General features: G+C 37.5%; 1 protein-coding gene across 17 annotated transcripts in view; it reads left to right on the top strand.

The window, feature by feature from the left end:
- igsf9bb (immunoglobulin superfamily, member 9Bb) overlaps positions 1-24138 on the top strand; it is a 135640-nt gene that overhangs the window by 80774 nt on the left and 30728 nt on the right. For 13 of the 17 annotated variants that reach the window (XM_051878929.1, XM_051878927.1, XM_051878932.1 and 10 more), the window contains exons 8-16: positions 5201-5343; positions 6603-6743; positions 6829-6945; positions 7028-7178; positions 9875-9998; positions 16590-16765; positions 20622-20848; positions 21367-21451; positions 23956-24117. In XM_051878929.1, coding sequence (XP_051734889.1) covers positions 5201-5343; positions 6603-6743; positions 6829-6945; positions 7028-7178; positions 9875-9998; positions 16590-16765; positions 20622-20848; positions 21367-21451; positions 23956-24117 — 1326 coding nt within the window. The remainder of the gene's footprint in view (positions 1-5200; positions 5344-6602; positions 6744-6828; positions 6946-7027; positions 7179-9874; positions 9999-16589; positions 16766-20621; positions 20849-21366; positions 21452-23955; positions 24118-24138) is intronic. The other 4 variants (XM_051878928.1, XM_051878935.1, XM_051878937.1 and 1 more) reach the window with 1 other exon arrangement.

Here is a 24138-nt window from a genome sequence, read left to right as displayed (position 1 = left end):
TTCAGCCTGAGGCTTATTTATTTCACTTTTGGTGTAAAAGGGTCTTAACATTTGCCAAAAATATAACTTTTTTTGTTTTTATTAAAAAAACAAACAAGCAAGCCCAGCCCAGGTGAGAAAAAGTAACACAAAAGTAATGTAACACATTACTTTTCATAAAAAATAACTAAAGCCGGGTGCACACTGTGCGATTTTGGCCATGATTTGGTCGTCTGAGACAAATTTTGAGAATCCTAAAAGATTCTTATAATCCTAGGCTAAAATCTGTAGTCTTTGATTGCTAGTTTGACATGTTCACCGACAGCCGATTAATGACCGTTGTGATCAAATTTTATCTCAGACGAAATTCTGCCAGTGTCAGAAGTTTTGGCACACAGTCCTGACTTCTCCTACGACAAACGTCAAATTGTCTTCGTTTTCAAGACAAGCCAAAATTAACGCTAGAGATTTCTTTGTTAGCCACCATTTCAGTCCCGTGTGTAATGCAGCTCACTGTCACCGAATGTGTGTGGGTTGATGATGTAAAACTCCGGACAAGTTTTCAAGCGCGCGTCCGTTTTTTTAATGCGTCTTGACTGTCGTACAGTCTGATATATAGGACAGCTGAGATCCCACAGTGTGACATGAGGATCATGAATGTACAGTCTGACAAGCAACAATCGTAAAGGACTATTATAAATCGCACAGTGTGCACCCAACTTAAGTAACGCAATTAGTTAATTTTTTTTACGGAGTAACACAATATTGTAACACATTACTTTTAAAAGTAACTTTCCACAACACTGCTGCTGATCATACAGTGGGGTTTAAAAATCTGAGAGCAAAAGTGGAAGTGGTTCTGTTTTGTTGAACATGATGATCAGCTTGATTTGGTAATGATCCTTGTGCTTCCAAAACCAAGAACATCTGACATTTATATGTATATATATATATATATATATATATATATATATATATATATACCACCTTAAGTGATTTTTTTAAACTTACACTGAATGAAGATGTCCTGTTTAACATGATACAATAACAACCATTCACTATAGCAAATTCATTTTAGATGAAGCAGTAATTCCCAGTTGCCTACTGTATTACATAATGTCATACGTGATGTAATAGAGGAGGAATTCTCCTTCATCCTGAATCTGTGACATTCGCTTTACTGGTTTGAGCTTGAAAATTAAGTAACAACCTTCACCAGCAGATTAGGCCTTTTCATTATGGGCCAGATCATTTTTACGTTTTCACATCGGGATCATGTATTCAGAATGACAGAGATATATAACAAATTTTTCTTGCATGGTGATCTTTTGTAATTGATGAAAGGGTTACTTTAGTCTCCCGGCATATTCCATCTCAATACATGGGCACAAGGGCGCATTAGCTTCAACTGCCGCTGTTGGGTAGGCTGACGCTTTCTATTTGCAGCCGAGAGATTGGAATGGCCTTCTGTCCCCAGAGTCTGGAGCAGAATTGAAACAGTGACCTTGAGTCAGTAAGCTAGCAGATCACTCAGTCACGGCTCACGTCCTCCACGCCGATAGACTGATGTAAAGAACCCGAGTGTAGAGGCTTTTCTAGACATTGTTGAAAAAAGCAGGGGGGAAAAAACCCAAACATGTTGCATTTGCAGTAAATAGTGACAGGAATGAGCACTGCAAAACTGGCTGTGGTATCCAAGGCAACAGACATTTCAAATTCCCTCACTCGGAGGAAGCAGATCAGCCTGTGTCGGACCGGCTTGGCTCGGTTGAAGTGGCGGAAAGGGATTACATCATAGCAGAATTCCCAGAGAGGGACAGACTGCAGGAATTTTCACCTGTTTTCTGAAACCGTCTCATCCACCGGCACATACTCTGGCCGCCCATGTGTGTAGCGAGCAGAGGCGCAGAGAAAGTGAATTTGACAGAAAGTGAGAAAAAGGGAGGGGGAATGTAAAGGGATGACATCATCCTGTGTGGAAACCCTCTTCTCTGCAGTGACGTCACCTGTAGACACTCTGGCAGGCCGTTAGCGTGGGCGCTGGCGGCCCCGATAGACAGCTGACGGCATTGCAGGTCTGCTCCTATTTTTTTTTTCCCTCCTCCTTCTCCTTTTCTTTTCTTATCCTCAGCAATCCTGTCCTTATGTCCTTACGACTCCCTTTTCTTCTGTTCTTTTCTCAACTCTACATTTCTTTCTGGTCCACTCCTCCCATCATCCCGTCCCACAGCTCCACTTGAGCTAAAAATAGACCTGAGTACTTTGCTAAGCATTAAAGATGGAGCAGTGGATTTCTTCAAAGTGCTCGTTTCGGAGCGCCGCTCCCTCTTGCTCTCCAACATGCTGCGGTTGGCTGGTGTCTTCACTAACGAGAGACAGTGATTTATGAGTCACACGCGACTGAATCTCTTTTACAGCATTATTGATACTCTTCGCTTTAGATGTGGTTTATACAATATAAAGAAGGAAAAAGTTATCAGAAATCATCCTCTTGTTCATGTTTTGGGCTTTGCGGGACAAAGGAACTGGTGAGAACCCTGTATTAATAGTGGCTTATCACAAAATCTGCTTTTTTTTTTTCTTTTTTTTTTGAAGGCAGCATGTATCCTTCATTGCCTATGACATCTCACAATTCTGTTGATTGAAAGAATAATATAGTGTCCATGGAGTGTCTTATTTATTTACACTACCATTCAAATGTTTGGAGATGTTACATTTTTCAGTTTTTTTTTTTATCTCTTATGCTCACCAAGGTTGCGTTTATTTGATCAAAAATACAGTTATATGTACAATATATTATTACTAGGGATGCACCGATACTAGTATCGGTATAGGGCCCGATACCAAGCTCATGTACTTGTACTCGTACTCGTAAAAATACCCCCGATACCAAAGACCGATACCTCACGTGACGTAACTGACAGAATTTTCCGTGCACAGAGACACCGACAGCAGCAGCAGAAACAATGTCAGCCTCAGGGGTGTGGAAATACTTCAAAATTAATGATGACAGCCCACACATTGCGAACTGTATGCTTTCAATCACAATTCGTTATCGATTAGTGAAGGCGGGATAGGCGGAATCACGCTGAATGACAGAGACTAGAAGCGCGCTCTCTCTCGCGCGCGCTCTCTCTCTTTCTTGCGCGCGATCACAGTTCTCTCAGACAGCGCGCGATCAGTTCTCCTCGCGCCTGAATGGTCAGATGCACACATAGTTGTCAAATTTTCCATCGTGTGAAGTATCTCACGTAAATACAGTCGGTTATGGCTTAAGTGGACGTAAACAATTGGGTGAAAACAGGATATGTGTCAGTATCCATGGATTCGGTCTTAAAGGGACAGTAGTCTAATTAAATATTTGTCATTAATGTTAATAAAACAACAAAAGATGTTAAATAAATGTATACATGGTATATGGGAAACCTACTATATCTGAAAAACAAGTTTATTTAATTTGTATCTCTATAGTATTTGTTGTATTGTTTGTAATTTGTTTGTAATTTTCTTTTTATATAACAACAATTATATATATTGGTAATTATGCCCTTTAAAGGTTATTGGACACTGTGAAATTTTTGTTCTTCAAGTTTGTGACAAGCACATAAAAATGTATTACTTTTTTTCATTAGAATAATAATAAAGAAGCTGTCCTACATTAATTAGTCTCACTGTGTTGCAAAAAACTGCAAAATCACCAAAAAAAAAAAAAAGAGAGAAATGAATAAATTGAAAAAAATATCGGTACTCGTACTCGGTCCTTAAAAAATGGTATCGGTGCATCCCTAATTATTACAATTCAAAATAACTGTGTTCTATTTGAATATATGTGACCCATGCTGGCAAAATGAGTCGGAATGCACACAGGCTAATTACGAGCTAAAATGTCGATTTTGGTCGAATTTGAGGTTTTCACAAAAATGAGTTTGTTAAGCCCTCATCTAGCGAACCAAATGCTTCAAATAGCAATTAAACATCTAAAAGTATCTTTATTTGTATGTTTTCTGAGAGGAGTAACGTTACCTTTCCTTTGTCCTTCACCACTTGCGCTTCCCCTCAGCAACTTCCTCATTAGTCCAAGTTTGGTAACGTTTTAAAGTGCAGCATTCCAAACTTATGAATATTCATAGTGAATTTTTGATGCCATGTGTCTGAACCAATGAAATGTGATTTTCAAACTCATGCTGATGTAAACAAACTGATCTTACTCGCGCTGACTGACAGATCCGAAGCGTGCGCACAAAGACGCCTCAGACAGCGCGCGATCCCGATATACACATACACAGAGAATTACAGTAGGCCTACTTCAAAATATTGAAGTAAAACATTGAAGAAAGTTGAATATATATATTTTCCTGTAGATATTTGGTTTTGTCGATGAGGTGTGTGCCAAATTAGGTGTTATTAACAGGGATTTTAAGGTATGGGTGCTAGGTGATTTTGCTTTGGAACCTTCAGAAAACTTAATTTTTCTCAAAATTGACTTTGCTGACTCTATCAACTTCAAACAGGTGTAGCTCAGTCTTTTTTTTGTTGTTGTTGTTAAATTTCAACAAATCATACATCATTTTGAAGGGTTTTTAATAGAGATTGTAAAAATAATAACTCATTTTTGAAAATGTGCTCATTGTGACTCATTTTGCCAGCACGGGTCACATATTTTAAAATGTAATTTATTCCCATGATGGCAAAGCTGCAGTCATTACTCCAGTCTTCAGTGTCACTGTTTAGTCAACTAGAAAGGCAAGCCATATCTAGTGACTAGAATTTCATAGGCATTTGGGGTCTTTTTTTCCTGCTCTCTCAATGAAAAAACATCACAAAACACCCTAGCCATGTCTTTTCAACTGTCTATGTTTTGGAAAGTAAACACCACTCACATTTCCTTCAAAAAAATATGTTTTTATTTGAATTTCAGTTATCTTTTCCCAGGGCATTTACTGTGCTGTACTCTGATTAGCTGAGTAATAGTCTCAGTCTAAAGTAGTTCAGATCTTTTCATCTCATCTCACACTCTTTATTAGTGTATTTCTCTATCAGAAGTTGACTCATTCAGAGGATTTGTGCTAAATGTTCCAGACTAATGACTCAGAATCATCAGTACAAACTCCTCTCATCCGTCAGACAGTTTAACAAAGCACAAAACCCTGGATGTCTAATTTTATAACAGCTCAGCGTTTATGCTAGTATTTTATGTTTCTACTTTCATTGTGTCCTGTAGACCCTGCCCGTGTGATAAACATGCCGCCCGTTATTTACGTGGCCATCGGACTGCCGGGGTACATCCGCTGCCCGGTGGATGCCAACCCGCCTGTCACTTCAGTGAAGTGGAAAAAAGATGGCCTGCCTCTGCGGATAGAGAAGGTGAGTCCAGCTGGACAATGATCTCAGTGTTTTCACAGATGCTGTCACATGGGCTTCAGTGATTTCTCGCAGCTGTGTGAGATGGGTTTCATTCACAGGTTACATTGATCTCATAGTCTCACACAGACAAAGATCATTGGCTCTTCTTCAATAAAGCCAATAGGGGAATAACTGACCTTAATGAAGGAACAGGATATCATTCTCAAAGCCTGTTACTCCTCAATGCATTGGCTTTAAAGGATAGTGTCCATGCGGCTGAAAATGTGTTGGCTTATCATGTTTCATCCCAAGAGCACTGTGAGCAAATCCACTTCATACATTTCAATGAATGCAATAGTTGTTCAGCTTGTCAGGGGCGTAGCAACCATTATAACAAGGTGGTTTTAGTACATTTAAAAGCTTGTTCCCCCATTTTTGGTGACATTTCAGATGCAGAATGAAGAAAAAGCTGTACCCGGCCATGTAAAATGATGACTTTTATGCTAAACAGTCTACTGGTTGGTTATGTTTAACAACACCCACTTACTGTACCTGTCTTTCAGTAAAAGTGATTAATACATCATAATTAATATTCGTGATCCAAGCTAATAAGGTTAATAATATGTCCCCTCCACTTTTTCGTACATTCATACCTATGTGATATTCAGTGTCCATTGTGAAATCATCTGCAATCAATTTGAGTGCAGAGTGCCATGATTTTTCATACTGTGATTATACTGAGTGTGATTATTGAATTTTCAATTTTTACATTGTAAATGCAATTATGCATCCAATTGAATCCTATTAAATAACTGCTGATCTTTTGAACTTTATGTGTATCAAAAAGATGTATCGTGGTTTCCACAAAAAATATTAAGCAGCAAAACTGTTTTCAGCATTGATAATAATTTTGTTTTTTTCTTTTTTTTTTCTTCTCCAAATCAGCATATTAGAATGATTTCTGAAGGATCATGTGACACTGAAGACTAGAGTAATGGATGCTGAAAAGTCAGCTTTGCCACAGGAATAAATTACATTTTAAAATATATTAAAAATAAATGTAGGCTTGGTGAGCATAAAAGACTTCTTTCAAGAACAATTAAAAATCTTTTTGACCACAAAAATGTGAACGGTAGTGTACAAAATCTATTAGTTTTGTGCATTCCTTGGGAATCAAAACCTTGGCTTTGCAAGCGTCATGCTGTACTGTTTGAGCTTCAGGAAACGATTTGCTCTGATTGTGTATGCTGGGTGTGATGGGACTTTTCTCTTTGTTGCAGTACCCTGGCTGGAGCCAAATGGAAGATGGGAGCATTCGAGTGTCTGAGGTGACAGAGGACTCTCTCGGCACCTACACCTGCGTGCCTTACAATAGCCTCGGTACAATGGGACAGTCCCCTCCCGCCCCCCTGGTGCTAAAGGTAAAGAATAACACTTGTAGGTTTTACTCAAGCTTATTATATAATCCATTTGCATCAATATAACGTGGTGTTTGACGGTGGATAGGACCCACCCAAATTTCTGGTGGTTCCTGGAGGGGAGTACAGGCAGGAGGCTGGTCGAGAGCTGGTCATCCCCTGTGAGGCAGAAGGAGACCCATACCCCAACATTACATGGAGAAAGGTAAGCCGCATCCTTAAGGATCCTGTATCAATGTCAACCCAACTGAACCGCTTGCTAGAACTGTTTTCTTGTATTGGAGAAGGTAGGGAAGCCCAGCAGAAGCAAGCACAACGTCCTACCAAGAGGCAGCTTACAGTTCAAATCTCTCAGCAAGGAGGACCACGGGGAGTGGGAGTGTGTCGCCTCCAATGTCGCCACGAGCATCACTGCCAGCACGCACCTCCTAGTAATCGGTAGGAGGCGTTGAGACAAATGGGGCAACCCAATGATGCACAAACATTACTTGCGATAAAGTGATTCTTCCATACAGCAATGTTTTTTTGGTCATATTACATCATACAGACTTAACCCTGTTAGGGACATAATATATATATATCTCACCGTGTCCTAACTACACGCGACGTGACGCTGCGACACGCGATAAAAGGTATCTTTTTCATGTTAATCAGAGTTTTTATCTTTTCTAGCCGCGATGGTGACACGCAACGATTCTACAGAAACAGTTTCTATTTTTCTGCGACATCGCAGCGCAAACAACAACACAAAGTATGGCAATGATAATCTCAGATACTCTTTATGTGCTTTATGTAAGCAATAAGGTACGAGAGGCTGTGTTGTATCGTGAATAAGTCACAACTTATTCAAAGAAAATACAGAAGCATAATTAAAAACAAAATATGTATCAATGCAACCTTCATGAAGTAAAGTTTCACTAAAAGCCTTCCTTCTGCCGGAAAAAAAATAGTCCCTGGCCGTGAACACCAACAGAAGTTACATTATTACGCCATTAGATGGCGGCAAAGACTGTCTTTATAAGTGTGTCAGTCATTAGCAAAGACTTTTACATTGAAAAGACTGAACTGTTGTGAACATAGAACAAGACGCAATTGACAAATGCTTTGACTAGCGCTGTCAGTCACGGAAAACCAATTAACTGTTAAATGGACAAGATAATAAATTGGACAGATTTTTTTATTACGAATATAGGACTGACCTGAAGGAAAATGCTAAATCTGAATGCAGGTAAACTCGTTCACTCGATCTCTTTCTTGCAATACTCTTTCTTCTACATAATACAGTAAGCTTCAATGAACAATATCAATTAAGAACAAACAGTTTACGTTGCTAAGAGTGGCTGCTAAGGATGTTGTGTAGTGATTTACAGAACCGTTGGGTGAAGCATTCATCGTTTTATCATGAATAAAACACAGCTATTGACCAATCAGAATCAAGGACAAGAAATAACCATTTTATAATTAATGTTAAAAGCGTCTAATGTGAGTTTGAATATCACTTTGTGAGTCTTTTATAGCTGTACTGAAAGCAACAAAAATGGAGAATTCACCTCAGAACTTCAAAATAAATGAAACGAAACAAGACCGTTTAAACTGTCAACTCATTGTGAACAGAGAAGTGTATACATGACAAAGATTGTTTCAGTAACTCAGTATATTTTTAATAATGTTAAAATGGTGTAATATTCATGAATTTGATTATGTACTTATCCATTTCGTTGCGAGTGCCACAACACGCTCTTCTGATTGGCTGTGATTTTTGATTGACTTTATCGCGTCTCATAGTCGCGTCGCGTCTATGTCTATGTCTGTGGACACGTTGTCGCTGGAATCTTATTGCATCGCGTCTGGTAGGACATGGTGTCTGGGTTCCCATAGTCATGAAAAGGACATTTTTAAAAGTAATTTAAATTTCTGTAGTCAATATTTATTTTTCTAGTTTTGTTCCGATATGATTTTTTATACTAAATATTGATTCTGTGTTCCAGTGTTATTTTAGTATTACAGTATTTGTAGTATTTATTGTTAGAAATAGCTTTTATTTTTATATTTTCAGTTTTAATTTTAATTTTGTCATTTTAATTATTTTTTTTTATATTTATATTTAGCTTCCATTTATTTTTATTTAAGTTTTAGTTTTTTTATTTAAATAATTTCTATATTTTAAAATTTCTACATTTTATCTAAATAATTTCTACTTTTTAAGTTTCAGTTTTTCAGTTAATATTTATATTTTATTTTATTTCAGTTTTATTTTTAATTACCGAAAACAATTTTTAATAGTTTTAGTTTCAACAATAACTGCTATTCACTTAAACTTTGTTGAGAAAATTGTTCTTTCAAGGCTTTGGTCTTCAGGTTCACGAATCAGTCTGAATGACTCAGTTGTGTCGAATGACTAATTTATCAAATTAATAAAAAAAATAAATAAAAAAAAATCCTTATCCAGTTTCTCAATCCTTATACAGTATCTCAAGAAAAAATTAAAATTCACCCTGTAGGCTTTATACCTGTTTGCAGGCATATTTCTCACCCATGTTTAATGTATTTTGAAAAAAGTAGGCAGGTCACTGAATAAAAGTGAGTTGTATTCTGCTGGTCATATGACATAATTCTTCATTTCACGTGGAGCACATTACTTTAAAAATACTTGTCAAAAGTATTTATTTTTTGGTGCAAAGATTACTTGTATTACTATTAACAGTATCTGCTACAGTGTCTTACATGCAGAACATGCACATTGGCAGTTTTCTCTTTTAGCTATTCAGTAAAAAGCGCTCTATGTAAAAGTGCTTTGGTAGGTTGGGTCTCTAAGGGATATTACTGTATATGCTGTGTGCGGACTCATAGAAATGTTTCAGTGTCTTAGTATTGAGGGATTTTAGTCAAAAGCATCCCTACAGGCTAACGGTTAGCTGTTGAATAAGAGATAAAGGATAAATGATGCAGACTGTGTCTGTTTGTTTGTGCTAGCGCAAGTGTTTGCGTTAAGACAAGTGAGCTAATCGCTCTGACCGAGGGCTGAGGGCTACAAGACAATGCTTATGAAATGAAATGTGTGTGGCCTTGCTTTAGCTTTTGTGTAGAAGTGTGTGTTTATATCGAGTATGACATGAGCTGTCCTCCTCCCACAGGCACAAGCCCACACGCCCCCGCCAAAGTCCACGTTTCGGTCTCGACGACCTCGGCCAACGTCTCGTGGGAATCTGGTTACGATGGCGGCTTTGAGCAGACATTCTCAGTCTGGTACGGCCATGTGTGAGTCATCCCAGCATGCTTTGCTTTCTGCTTCTTTTCCTAACTGTTGACCTAAGCTCTGCTGCTGCTGTGAGGCTGCTACATCTGGGGGCACGGTGTGGGACGTGGCAAAACCTTTTCCCCTAGGGGTGAGATGACCAGAAGGGCCCTCCATACAGTGCCGCTAAAATGTTAAGGAGATAATTCTGGGTAGAATATCATGGTTAGGACTTTTTGTAGTGCTTATAATGAATAAAATACTGTTTAGTTTGATGCAAAGGCCTGTTCATAACTTCCAAATAATTTATTCCCTGGAAATTCTTGAACAAAGATAATCATTCCATGACTAGTCTAGATCCACTATTTTCTTTATTGAGTTTTTTGTTCTCTACAAGCAGTTTGCTCGCATGCTGGCCATGTTAATCTGGCTCATAACGATAGAATTGGAATGGAATGATCAGGCAGTAAAATCCCTCCACAGAGTCGTTATGAGTCGAACTGCATGCAAAGTACCTTATTAAAATGACAAGACCATTTTGGTGTTGTGTGCAGTTTGACTGCTTTTTAAACACTTCAGCACACTAAAAATAGTGACATGTTCATGTGATTTAGAAGGAACAGTCTACTGCTGAGTCTGGCGTGCCATAGTTGTAACTTTGCTATGGAAGCCACATTTACAGTATGTTAGGGTAAGGTTTTTATTATTATTATTATTATTATTTTTTTTTATTTGATGACAGTGACCCCCTTCCTAAAATATAAAGACAGCTATATATTTTCGTGTATGGGTCAATGATGTGACGCTAATTTTTTGTGTCCATATGGTTTAATTAAATTTACAATTTCAAAATAAATTTGTAAATTACTTGCATACACTCTCTTTTTTGAGGACCATATTTGGAGAATGTCGTGTAACCATAAAAACTTTGTACCAAACAATTGATCTTGTTTAAAAAAGGTGAAATTCTCAATAAAAAGATTTCAAATAGTTCCAAATAGTAGGTTAGTTTATATTACATCTTTAATCAGCATCATGAACTAGTCAAGTCAAATTCCTTAAGTGTCAACAAGGTGGTGTAACCAACTTTCAAGGAGCCATTTTGTTAAAATTGTGCAAGACCATGTGACATGAGTATTAACTTTTTTAAATATTCCCACCAAGGCCATGTGCTTACATAGGTGTCCATGATAATGCATGTCAAATTTGATTTTAAATTGAAATGTCAAATGGTGTAACCGATTTACGCCATGGTGGGAATATTTAAAAAAAAAAAAAAAGTTAAAGGGTTAGTTCACCCAAAAATGAAAATTCTGTCATTAATTACTCACCCTCGTGCCGTTTTACACCCGTAAGAATTTCGTTGATCTTCGGAACACAAATTAAGATATTTTTATTTAAATCCGATGGCTCTGTGAGGCCTGCATGGCCAGCAATGACATTTCCTCTCTCAAGATCCATAAAGGTACTAAAAACATATTTAAATCAGTTCATGTGAGTACACTGGTTCAATATTAATATTATAAAGCGACGAGAATATTTTTGGTGCGCTAAAAAAAAACAAAATAACGACTTATTTAGTGATGGCCAATTTCAAAACACTGCTTCAGGAAGATTCGGAGCGTAATGAATCAGCGTATCGAATCATGATTCGGATCGCTTGTCAAACTGGCAAACTGCTGAAATCATGTGACTTTGGCGCTCCGAACAGCTGATTCGACACGCTGATTCATAACGCTCCGAAGCTTCCTGAAGCAGTGTTTTGAAATCGGCCATCACTAAATAATTTGTTATGTTTTTTTTGGCGCACCAAAAATATTCTCGTCGCTTTATAATATTAATATTGAACCACTGTACTCACCTGAACTGATTTAAGTATGTTTTTAGCACCTTTATGGATCTTGAGAGAGGAAATGTCATTGCTCCCTATGTAGGCCTCACGGAGCCATCGGATTTAATCAAAAATATCTCAATTTGTGTTCCGAATATTAACGAAGGTCTTACGGGTCTGGAACGGCATGAGGGTGAGTAATTAATGACAGAATTTTCATTTTTGGGTGAACTAACCCTTTAATAGTCATGTCACATGGTCTTCTTGCACAATTTTATCAAAATGGCTCCTTGAAAGGTGGTTACACCACCTTGACACTTGACATGAATTTGACTTAACTCACATGATTCCCCAAATTAATTATAATATCCAGAACAATGGTGTTCCATTTACTTTTATTTACTGAGAATTATTATTGAGAAGTTATTTGAGAATTTCACCTTTTTTAAACAAGATAAATTATTTAGTACAAGTTTTTACGGTTTACACCACATTGACATTTTTGCAATCATCCCCCCAGTTTTCTCTCAAAATGAATAAAAACCAGAAATTTTAAACTTGGTCCTCAAAAAAGAGAATGTATGCATGTAATTTGCAAATTTTAACCCTTTTAAAATTAACTAAACCATATGGACACAAAAAAAGTAGTGTCACGTCATTGACCTGTTCATATACGTATACAAACACATTCATACAGTGAGAAAAATAAGGTATAGTTCACTCAATAATGAAAGTTTTTCTGTCTTGGTTTTCTCACTGTCATGTCTTTCCAAACATCTATGCCTTTCTTTCTTTTGTGAAACACAAAAAAGATACGTTTTGAATGACATGAGGGTGAACTATCCTTGTAAATTGCAGGAAACAATATATATACTAATCCTGATAAATGACAAAACATCAAATTAAGTTATAAACAATAATGTTTAAGTGCAATAGAACTTTTCAGATGCTAACAGGTCTAGCTTATTGAACTGCAAATGTTTGTCAGGTGCTATGAAACTCCAGTTTGTACATACAGTATTTATTAAGCCCTGATAGATTCTGAACTATGACAGATTCTGAGATATGTGATGTATGATCATTATTATAAAGACTTTGTCTTGTGCCTTCTCGCAGTTCAGTGCTAAACAGTTTTTGATATTTTAACCGTATGCAGAGAGCCAACAATTGCAAGTAAGTATTTACTGTACCATAATTTTTATAAGTTTCCATTACTTGCTTTGTTAAGGTGACATTCAGGTTTTAAAGAGGTTAAAGTTTGCAGAGGTTCTTTTGTTAATGACATGATCCATAACAGCAAACTCTCGCTTCTGGCTCAATTAGCAGCACGCTCGTCTCCTCGCTCAGTCGTCTCCTTCGCCTCTCTTCATCTCTCTGCCGCCCATGCCAGTGCTTCTGCATCCCTGTGATTCTGCTCCTTCTTTAGTGCTGTCCTCTGCGATATTCACCCGGAATATCAGCATTCTATAGCTCTCTGTGCTCTTACCCCTATAGAATGACATATGCTTCGCAAATAACCATTGTGTGTTTGCTTCGGTGGGTACGAGCAAGAACATCTCAATTGTTTGTCTCTAAAGCTCCTTCAAACGGAGTCTTTGCTACTTATTTTAGAACATATTTCTGCAATGTCACACCAGGTAACAGATGGCAGCCGTGTTTCATGGGGGAATGTAGCATGAACAGGTTTAGACCGTCACAAGCCCTGGAGACAGATTTCAGTCCTTTTCGAGCTATAAATAGTCATGAAGTTTAGAGACACACGTGGAGAAAAAGAGGGGAAAGTCTAGGCATTATACAGTATGAGATGGAAGGGGAAGTTTGTATACATTACCATTCAAAAGTTTGGGGTCAGTAAGATTTTTTAATGTTTTTGAAAGAAGTCTCTTATGCTTACCAAGGCTGCATTCATCAAAATACAGTAAAAGCAGTAATATTGTGAAATATAATTACAATTTTAAAATAACTCTTTTCTATTTTGCTATATTATAAAATGTAATTTATTTCTGCGATGGCAAAGCTGAATATTCAGCATCGTTACTCCAGTTTTCAGAGTCACATGATTCTTCAGAAATCATTCTCATATGCTGATTTGGTGCTTAAGAAACATTTCTTATTATTATCAAAGTTAAAAACAGATGTGCTGCTTAATATTTTTGTGGAAACAAAATATAGATTTTTTTTTTAGGATTCTTTAATGAGTAGAATATTTAAAAGAACAGCATTTATGTGAAATGTTTTGTAACAATGTAAAATACTTTACTCTCACTTTTAATGAATCCTTGCTAAATTAAAGGGTTTAAATCACTTTAAAATAAGGTTCATTAGATAACATTAGTTAACTACATTAGTTAACATGAACTAATAATGAACTGCACTTATACAGCATTTATTAATCTTTGTTAATGTTAATTTCAAAATTTACTAATAAATTTTTTAAAATCTTGTTAACATTAGTTAATGCACTGTGAACTAACAAACACAATGAACAACTGTATTTTCATTAACTAACGTTAACGAAGATTAGTAAACACAGTAACAAATGTATTGCTCATGGTTAGTTCATGTTAGTTAATACATTAACTAATGTTTAACTAATGAACTTTATTGTAAAGTGTTACCAATTATAGTATTAATAGACATTTTTTTACCAGCCCCAAACTTTTGATTGGTTTATATTAGTGTATTAATGGTTTATACATATATATATATATATGGTGTACATATATGTGGTGCCCATGCAGATTTTCTTCTCAAATCTTATTATTAAAGTTTTGAGGCTTTTTTTTTTTTTTAGTAGTATTTTTGCTGTCATCCGAGACAGATCGATGTCATATATGAGGAAACTGGGTCTGTATGCGCTCAGCATTTCTTCATAGTCTGTACCGAGCACCAACTTGAGTCCTTCCACTAATGCAGCACTCCACACAGGCATAAGCTAAAGAAGAATAGAAGGCCCTCCAGGAGGATAAAAGAAAGCATGTTAATCCTCCCCCAAGGGCCAGGCCTTCCTCACCGTTCTGCTTCCAACTTCTTCTTAGATCATCATTATCCGCTGGCCTGATGTGTCCACCACGGGTATCCGAACGATCGGAGGCCTGTGCCAAGAGCTGACTAAAGGAGTCATTTGAAACATTGGGCAGTGTGACTCATGCTTTAAAGGTTGTGTGTGAATGGCCTTTAAAGGTGACCCACGTGAGATTAAAGAACAGCTCCCGTCAACCTCGTTGACGCAGATAGTTGCCATGTTCCTGCTACTTCCTGTGCATTTGCAGGAGAGGTGCTGAGCAACCGCTGAGATGCTGTGAATAACACACATCTCAAGAGCCTGTGAACTTGCATGCTATAAGGGCATGGAGGAAGTGATCAATTATACCTCAGTGGAATATTATGACTCACACCAATAGGAACAATTGGACATCCGTCAGGCGTCATTCCATGCGTGCAGAGAGCAGTAGTCAGCATACTGGTTGTAGATGCAGTCACACTTGCAACGGATATGTGCAATAGGGCATGATGTCATTGGCTTTTGTAGCTGAAAGAAAAACAATACATTGTAAATATAAAAAAATAAAAATGTTAAAGCATTAGTTTACTTTAAAATGAAAATTACCCCAAGATTTACTCATCCTCAAGCCATCCTAGGTGTATGACTTTCTTCTTTCTGATGAGCAATTGGAGTTATATTAATAAATATCCTGATGCATCAAAGCTTTATAATGGCAGTGAACGAGGGGAAAGAGTTTGAAGCTCAAGAAGGTGCATCCATCCATCATAAACGTACTCCACGCGGCTCCAGGGGGGGGTTAATAAAGGCATTCTGAAGCAGTGCAATGCATTTGTATAAGAAAAATATCCATATTTAACAAGTTATAAAGTAAAATATCTAACTTCCACCAGACTGCTTTTCCGTATTAAACTTACGAAGAAAGTGTAACTCCTCTCGCAGTTCTAAATGCTTACGCTACGTCCTACGCCTTCCGTATTCAACTGATGTGACGTCAGTTACGCTTTTTCCGTAGGTTGAATACCGAAGGCGGTCTGGCAGAAGCTAGATATTTTACTTTATAACTAGTTAAATATGGATATTTTTCTTACACAAACACATCGCTTCACTTCAGAAGGCCTTTATTAACCCCCCAGAGCCGTATGGAGTACGTTTATGATGGATCGATGCACTTTCTTGAGCTTCAAACTCATTAGCCCAGTTCACTGCCATTATAAAGCTTGGAGGCATATAAAGATATTTATTAATATAACTCTGATTGTGTTCATCAGAAAGAAGAAAGCCATATACACCTAAGATGGCTTCAGGGTCAGTAAATCTTGGGGTAATTTTAATTTTAAAGTGAACTAATCCTTTAAAATATACTTTCTATTTCATTTAACCACAACATTGGAGCCATCCTTACTGTTTCCTGTAAGAGATGTATTATCCATAAGACTCATTTCAAGCCATAGTTCATTCCCAAGAGAGTCAGACAAAAGGGCTGTAGGGTGTACAAGGCGCACTGAAGATGTATGAAGATATTTTTGTAAAGATCGGCAGTTGAAAACACAGTTGCGTTCCTCAGGATTCCCTCTGGGAAATAGTGAGACAGTTTTGTATTATTGGATATCACTGAACACTCACACTGAGCCAAACAAGCTGTCTTTTTACGTCAAGCTGCAGGCAGAGCTCTCATCAGTGTTGTGAGCGACGTGATAATCATTATCCGAGCGTATGTGCATGTGTGCTTGTGCAGTGCTGAACTTTTTCCATCTGTGCATGTGACTTCTCCTGCAGGGTAAAGAGGGAGCAGTTAGGACCGCATGACTGGCTGTCCATGCCTGTGCCCAGCGGGCAGCACTGGCTCCTGGTGCAAGGCCTGGAGCCCGAGACGGCCTACCAATTCAGCGTCCTGGCCCAGAACAAGCTGGGGACGGGCCCGTTCAGCGAGGTCGTCACTGTGAACACTCTAGGTTGGCCACCCATGCGATCCAACATTCAATGACAAGTTCATCTCTGCCTGACAGAAGTCCATTTTATAGTAGGGATAGAAACACTAAAAATGTAATGATTACAATTGAAAATCTGACACTTAACAATTCTGATTCCTCACAGATTCCTTAAAGAAGCAACAAATACTTGATCATAACTATACTACACCATATTATATACACTATGGACAAAAATATTGGGACATACCTCTTAATTATTGAATTTAGGTGTTTCAGTCAGACCCATTGGCACAGCTGTATAAAATCAAGCACCTAGCCATGCAGTCTGCATTTACTAACATTTGTGGAAGAAGGGTAGTTTTGAAGAGCTCAGTGAATTCAACTGTGGTACTGTGATAGGATGCCACCTTTGCAATAAGTCAGTTTGTGCAATTTTTTCCCTGCTAAATATTCAGCATCCAACTGTAAGTGGTATTATTGGAAAGTAGAAGCGTTTAGGAACAGCAGCCACAAAAAGGAAGACCATGTAAAGTCACAGAGCAGGGTCACTGAATACTGAGACACATTTTGCATAGTTGCTAACGCTCTGCTGATTCCATAGCTGAAGAGTTCCAAACTTCCACTGGCATTATTTTCAGAACAAAAACTGTGCGGCAGGAGCTTCATGGAATGGGTTTCCATGGCTGAGCAGCTGCATGCAAGCCTCACATCACCAAATACGATGCCAATGGGCGGTGTAAAGCACGCCACCACTGGACTTTGGAGCGTTGGAAACGTGTTCTGTGGTGTGACGAATCACACTTTGCTGTTTGGCAGCCTGATGGGTGAATCTGGGTTTGGCAGATGCCAGGAGAGCATTACATGTCTGACTGCAATGTGCCGACTGTAAAGTTTGGTGGAGGAGGGATAATAGTATGGAGTTGTTTTTCAGGGGTTGGGTTAAGCCCCTTACTTCCAGTGAAGGGAAATCTTAATGCTTCAGCATACCAAGACATTTTGGACAATGCTGTTCTTCCAACTTTGTGGGAACAGTTTGGGGAAGGCCCTTTTCTATTCCAGCTCATTCTCTACTGAATGAATGGGCAAAAATTCCCACAGAAACACTCTAAAATCTTGTGGAAAGCCTTCCCAGAAGAGTGGAAGCTGTTATAGCTGCAAAGGTTGGACCAACTCCATACTAATAAAGTATCTCACAGAAGTGAGTACACCCCTCACATTTTTGTAAATATTTTATTATATCTTTTCATGTGACAACACTGAAGAAATGGCACTTTGCTACAATGTAAAGTAGTAAGTGTACAGCTTGTATAACAGTGTAAATCTGCTGTCCCCTCAAAATAACCCAACACACAGCCATTAATGTCTAAACCACTGGCCACAAAAGTGAGTACAATAGTACAAAAGGCCCAAAGTATCAATATTTTGTGTGGCCACCATTATTTTCCAGCACTGCCTTAACCCTCTTGGGCATGGAGTTCACCAGAGCTTCACAGGTTGCCACTGGAGTCCTCTTCCACTCCTCCATGACGACATCACAGAGCTGGTGGATGTTAGAGACCTTGCGCTCCTCCACCTTCTGTTTGAGGATGCCCCACAGATACTCAATAGGGTTTAGGTCTGGAGACATTCTTTAGCAAGGCAGTGGTCGTCTTGGAGGTGTGTTTGGGGTCGTTATCATGTTGGAATACTGCCCTGCGGCCCAGTCTCCGAAGGGAGGGGATCATGCTTTGCTTCAGTATGTCACAGTACATGTTGGCATTCATGGTTCCCTCAGTGAAATGTAGCTCCCCAGTGCCGGCAGCACTCATGCAGCCCCAGTAATCCATGTCCTTAGTCTGCTTGTCTTCAGCAAATTGTTTGCGGGCTTTTTTGTGCATCATCTTTAGAAGAGGCTTCCTTCTGGGACGACAGCCACGCAGACCAATTTGATGCAGTGTGCGGCGTATGGTCTGAGCACTGACAGGCTGACCCCCCCACCCCTTCAACCTCTGCAGCAATGCTTGCAGCACTCTTACGTCTATTCCCAAACACAACCTCTGGAAATGACGCTGAGCACGTGCACTCAACTTCTTTGGTCGACCATGGCGAGGCCTGTTCTGAGTGGAACCTGTCCTGTTAAACCGCTGTATGGTCTTGGCCACCGTGCTGCAGCTCAGTTCAGGGTCTTGGCAATCTTCTTATAACCTACGCCATCTTTATGTAGAGCAACAGTTCCTCAGAGAGTTCTTTGCCATGAGGTGCCATGTTGAACTTCCAGTGACCAGTATGAGAGAGTGAGAGCGATAACACCAAATTTAACACACCTGCTCCCCATTCACACCTGAGACCTTGTAACACTAACGAGTCACATGACACCAGGGAGATTTCTTCAGTGTTGTCACATGAAAAGATATAATAAAATATTTACAAAAATGTGAGGGGTGTACTCACTTCTGTGAGATACTGTATCTATGTATTTAGAATGCAATGTCATTAAAGTTCCTGTTTGTGTAATGGACATCTGTCCTAATACTTTTGTCCATATAGTGTATTTTGTTTATTTTAGAGATACCTGGATATTAAAAGTCTGGCTGATACAGATAAGCTGATATTTTTTTAATGTTAATGTCAACAATGGATAAATTAGCCTATATTTTGTCTAAATTTGGAAGGAACAAAAAACATTAAAACTGAAAGTCAGTCATTTCAAGTGATTTTCTTTAATCTATATTGTCTCCCTTTGAAGAAATTTGTCTTGGGCCATCGAGAGAGCAGGACAGCACACATACCTTTAATTTACAACACAATTACAGTCCACCATAGAGTTAGACTCATATCCATACAACCCAAAACAAAACTTTGCTCATTGCACAATTTCAATATTGCACTATACCTATACCTAAAACATTACGTTACACATCTACCCCAAGCACACACCTATAATTATTTATTGTTCAATAAATTAATTGATAGAGGAACTAAAGAGAATTTATACCTATTCAACTTACAGGTTGGTACCCTATACCTCCTGCCCGAGGGCATCAGCTCATGCTCTTTGTGAAGAATATGGCTTGAATCACCAATGATTTTTAAGGCCCTGCTTCTTTACAGTCCTCTGTAGGCATCATAACTTTGTAATGTACATATTTATAATTTATGTATTTATTGTATGTAAAGATTATATTTAACATTGAAATTATTAGCATTTTTAAAGATTAACTTGAAATGGCAATTTTGGCAGATAAAAGCCTTTATGTATAATGCATTATAAAAGTATTTTTAATGCATTAATTATGCCTTGTAATGCACCTTATAAAGCATTGTGTGGTCTCATGAATAATTGTAACAACAGTTATAATACATTATAATACTTTTTACTAGAGATGGAAAAAATCGGTGCATCCCTACTTTTTACCCAACACATCATGACAAACAACCAATTTCAGATGTAACAAGGAATCTGCAAATATTATAATGCTTTTTAACTTTGGTTACAATTATTTATGAAAACATATAATGCATTATACATAAAGGCTTTAAGTAAAGTGTTACCAAAAAACACTACTAGAAAATATATTAATAGTAGCAACTAATACTAAAAATACTAGCAAATTTGTTGCTTATATATACACTATCGTTCAGACGTTTGGGGTCAGCAGTTTCAGCAAGGATGCATTAAATTGACCTAAAGTGACTGTAATACAGTAATATTACAAAATATTTATTTTCAAAATCAGTTATTTCTTTTTTTTTTTTTTTTTTTTACTATTTGTCATAGAATTCTGAAAAAAGTATCATGGTTTCCACAAAAATATTAAGCAGCACAACAGTTTTGGACATTAATAATAATATGAAATATTTCTTATGATGATACAGTGTTTTGCTTTCTTCCCTATAGTATTTCCTATAAGTACCCCAGAACCACTGGTGCTGCTTACCCCACCACGGTGCCTCACAGCCAACCGGACACAGCAGGGAGTCCTACTCACATGGATCCCTCCAGCCAATCACACGTCGCCAATTGATCACTACATCATGGAGTTCCGCCTCGGGGAGAGGTGGGATGTTCTTGATGATGCAATCCCTGCTGGAGAGACAGAGCTCCTGGCTAGAGACCTGGTTCAGGTATGCCTGTGATCACTATTTCAAAAGTTTGACACAAAGCTTGTATTGGCATTTCTGCAGTATTACTGCAGAATAAACTCTAACTATAAACTTACTTTTTTATTAGCCCTAAAATTATAATTCACGGAACAAAAGAAATTTGGTTATCATTTAGTCTGCCCTGTTACCAAACAGAACTCTCATGACCATTTGAAAACCATGCCAATTATATTTTTATTACCTTTTCTGAAATGTAAATTTGAAAGAGGAAAGCACAATGCCATGGAAATCTCCCTCAAGGTTTTCTTGAAGTAATGAAAAGTTCAGAAAATTTGCCTTATTTTAAAAAAATTTTTGTATATATATATATATATATATATGTCACATTCAGATGCAAATTTATTCCAATTATTTCACACTCCTTACAATGTTTTAATCTACTACAACTGAACCTTCAGTGGACTGATTTTTCTAGTGATCTCAGGTAATACACCTGTTTAAAGGAAACATACTGTAAATGTCTCTGCATTGTTTTACAGGAGGCCTGGTATGAGTTCAGAGTGATAGCAGTTATGGAGGACCTTGTCAGTGAGCCTAGTAATGTAGTGGGAGTCTCTAGCACAGGTCAGTGCCCATACTGAGGATTTTAATCTATATGGATTTTGAATCTGTACTGTGATATTTTACTGCACATAATATCATGTTGTACTCTGACATTTTTGTGTAGGCCCTCATAAACATTAATGGAATGAGTTGACTGAATTAGTGATGGTCTGATGAGACACTGCTGCCATCTGATGGATGTAATGTGAATTAGCTTGTCTTCACTGAATGTCTTGATTGAGAATTAAAGGGTTAGTTCACCCAAAAATTTAAATTCTGTCATTAAGTACTCACCCTCATGTCGTTCCACACCCATAAAACCTTCGTTTATCTTCAGAACACAAATTAAGATATTTTTGATGAAATCCGAGAGGTATATGACTCATCCATAGACAGCAATTTAACAGACACTTTCAAGGTCCAGAAAGGTACTAAAGACATTGTTAAAACAGTCGACGTGACTGCAGTGGTTCAACCTTAATTTTATGAAGTGACGAGAATACTTTATGTGTGCAAAAACAAAACAAAAATAACGACTTTATTCAACAATCTCTTCTCTTCCCTGTTATTTTCCTTACGCAGTTGCCACAGTAAGCACAGTGAAGGATTTCCATGTTTACGTCCAAATGCTGGCTCAGTATTGGCTAAAGCTGATCACATGAGCAGCACGACACATGCGTGTGATGCTGATGCAGGAGCCAGCCAATAATGAGTCGGCATTCTGACATAGAATCTGGAAGCTCTGGACGTAAACAACATATGAGAATGACACAAAAGAGAAAAGATTGTTGAATAAAGTAATTCTTTTTTTTGTTTTGGTGCTCGTCGCTTCATAAAATTAAGGTTGAACCACTGCAGTCACGGCGACTGTTTTAACAATGTCTTTAGTACCTTTCTGGACCTTGAAAGTGTCGGTTAAATTGCTGTCTATGGATGAGAATATACCTCCCAGATTTCATCAAAAATATCTTAATTTGTGTTCCAAAGATGAACGAAGGTCTTACAGGGGTGTGGAACGACATGAGGGTGAGTAATTAATGACAGAAATTTCATTTTTGGGTGAACTAACCCTTTGAAACAAGTCGACATTCAGAAATATTGGATGTATTGTGTTCTTTTTGTTTAAATATAGTCAGACAACTGTACAATATTTTTTATAGTTTCAGTCTTTCAAAACAGTTTGTTTACTGAAAATCCAAATCCAAAAATAAATATTTAACAAAGGCCATGGCCATGCCAATTTGTTTAATATTTAGTATGTGTCTGTATCTTGTAAAATATTTATTAGTTAGTATGAAAAAAAAAATCACTTGAAGCCATTTAAATGGGGATTGGAGAAAATATTTTAACTTTTGAAAATATTAACATAGCAGCTTCACTTTTGAGATCCGTTCTCCCATTTATGTCATACTAAGTATAGTTCAAATATATGTACACAATACACATTTCTTAATATTAAGCCCAAAATGAATTTTAATGTCAATATTGATTCGGATTGTATGAACATCAGTCTTTAAATGCAAGATATTTAAAGTATACCTAAAGTACTTGCAATAGTTCCGCTTTAGCACAATCAGATATATTTAAGTATATATTTAGTTGGACCTCAGCACAACTTCCACACAATTAAAGTGCATTAAGTACAAAATTAGTTGTTCCAATTTAGCAGACTTTAAGTAGACCATGTGAGTATACCAAAAGTACAATTGCAGGGAATTTTATTAAGTACATAAATATGTAAATGTATTTTTAGTATACTTAGCATGGAATAAATGTATTTCAAGTACATTTTAGTACATTTATTTTTTCACTAGGGCTCATATATACAACCGTTCAAACGTTTGGGGTCAGTAAAGTTATGCTCACCAAGGCTGCATTTATTTGATCAAAAGTACAGTAAAACGGTAATATTTTTGAAATATTGTTACAATTTAAAATAACTGTTTTCTGTTTTTATATATTTTAAAATGTAATTTATTCCTGTGATGGCAAAGCTGAATATTCAGCATCATTACTCTAGTCTTCAGTGTCACATGATCCTTCAGAAATCATTCTAAGATGCTGATTTGCTGCTCAAGAAACATTTATTATTATTATCAATGTTGAAAACAGTTGTGCGGCTTAATTTTTTTTTTTTTTTTTTTTTCAGGATTCTTTTATGAATAGAAAGTTCAAAGAACAGCATTTACTGTTTGATCCATTTAATGCATCCTTGCTAAATAAAAGTATTCATTTCTAAAAAAAATAAATAAATAAATAAAAAAAAACACCCCTAATGATAGATTTCACTAAATAGTCAGAATTTAATCACTGCTTCAAAGTCAAAATAAGCATGAGGCTGCTCAGTCTTTGTTTTCATTTCTCAAAGCATCCCACTGTGATTTGAAATGTATTTTGAATGTTTTGAATCAAGATAGCTAGTTATTGCATTCTGTTTTAATAATCCTATTAACTAAATAATTCAGAATGAGCTGTATGGTTTATTGTGTGTGTTTGCTGAAGGCGAGCTTGTTTGTATCTTTCAGACTACTTCCCGCCGCCTGAGGTGCCAGACGAGGGACTGGCACGGCCGGTGGTGGCAGGCATTGTGGCCACCATCTGTTTCCTGGCAGCAGCCATCCTCTTCAGCACGCTAGCAGCCTGCTTCGTCAACAAACAGAGACGGCGTAAGCTCAAGAGGAGACGAGGTCAGTGGTGCCCTTACGGCC

This window comes from Ctenopharyngodon idella, chromosome 21 (assembly GCF_019924925.1).
Source record: "Ctenopharyngodon idella isolate HZGC_01 chromosome 21, HZGC01, whole genome shotgun sequence".
Classification (NCBI taxonomy): Eukaryota; Metazoa; Chordata; class Actinopteri; order Cypriniformes; family Xenocyprididae; genus Ctenopharyngodon; species Ctenopharyngodon idella.
Note: the sequence above shows the minus strand (reverse complement) of the source record. Positions and strands in the feature narration are given on the sequence as shown.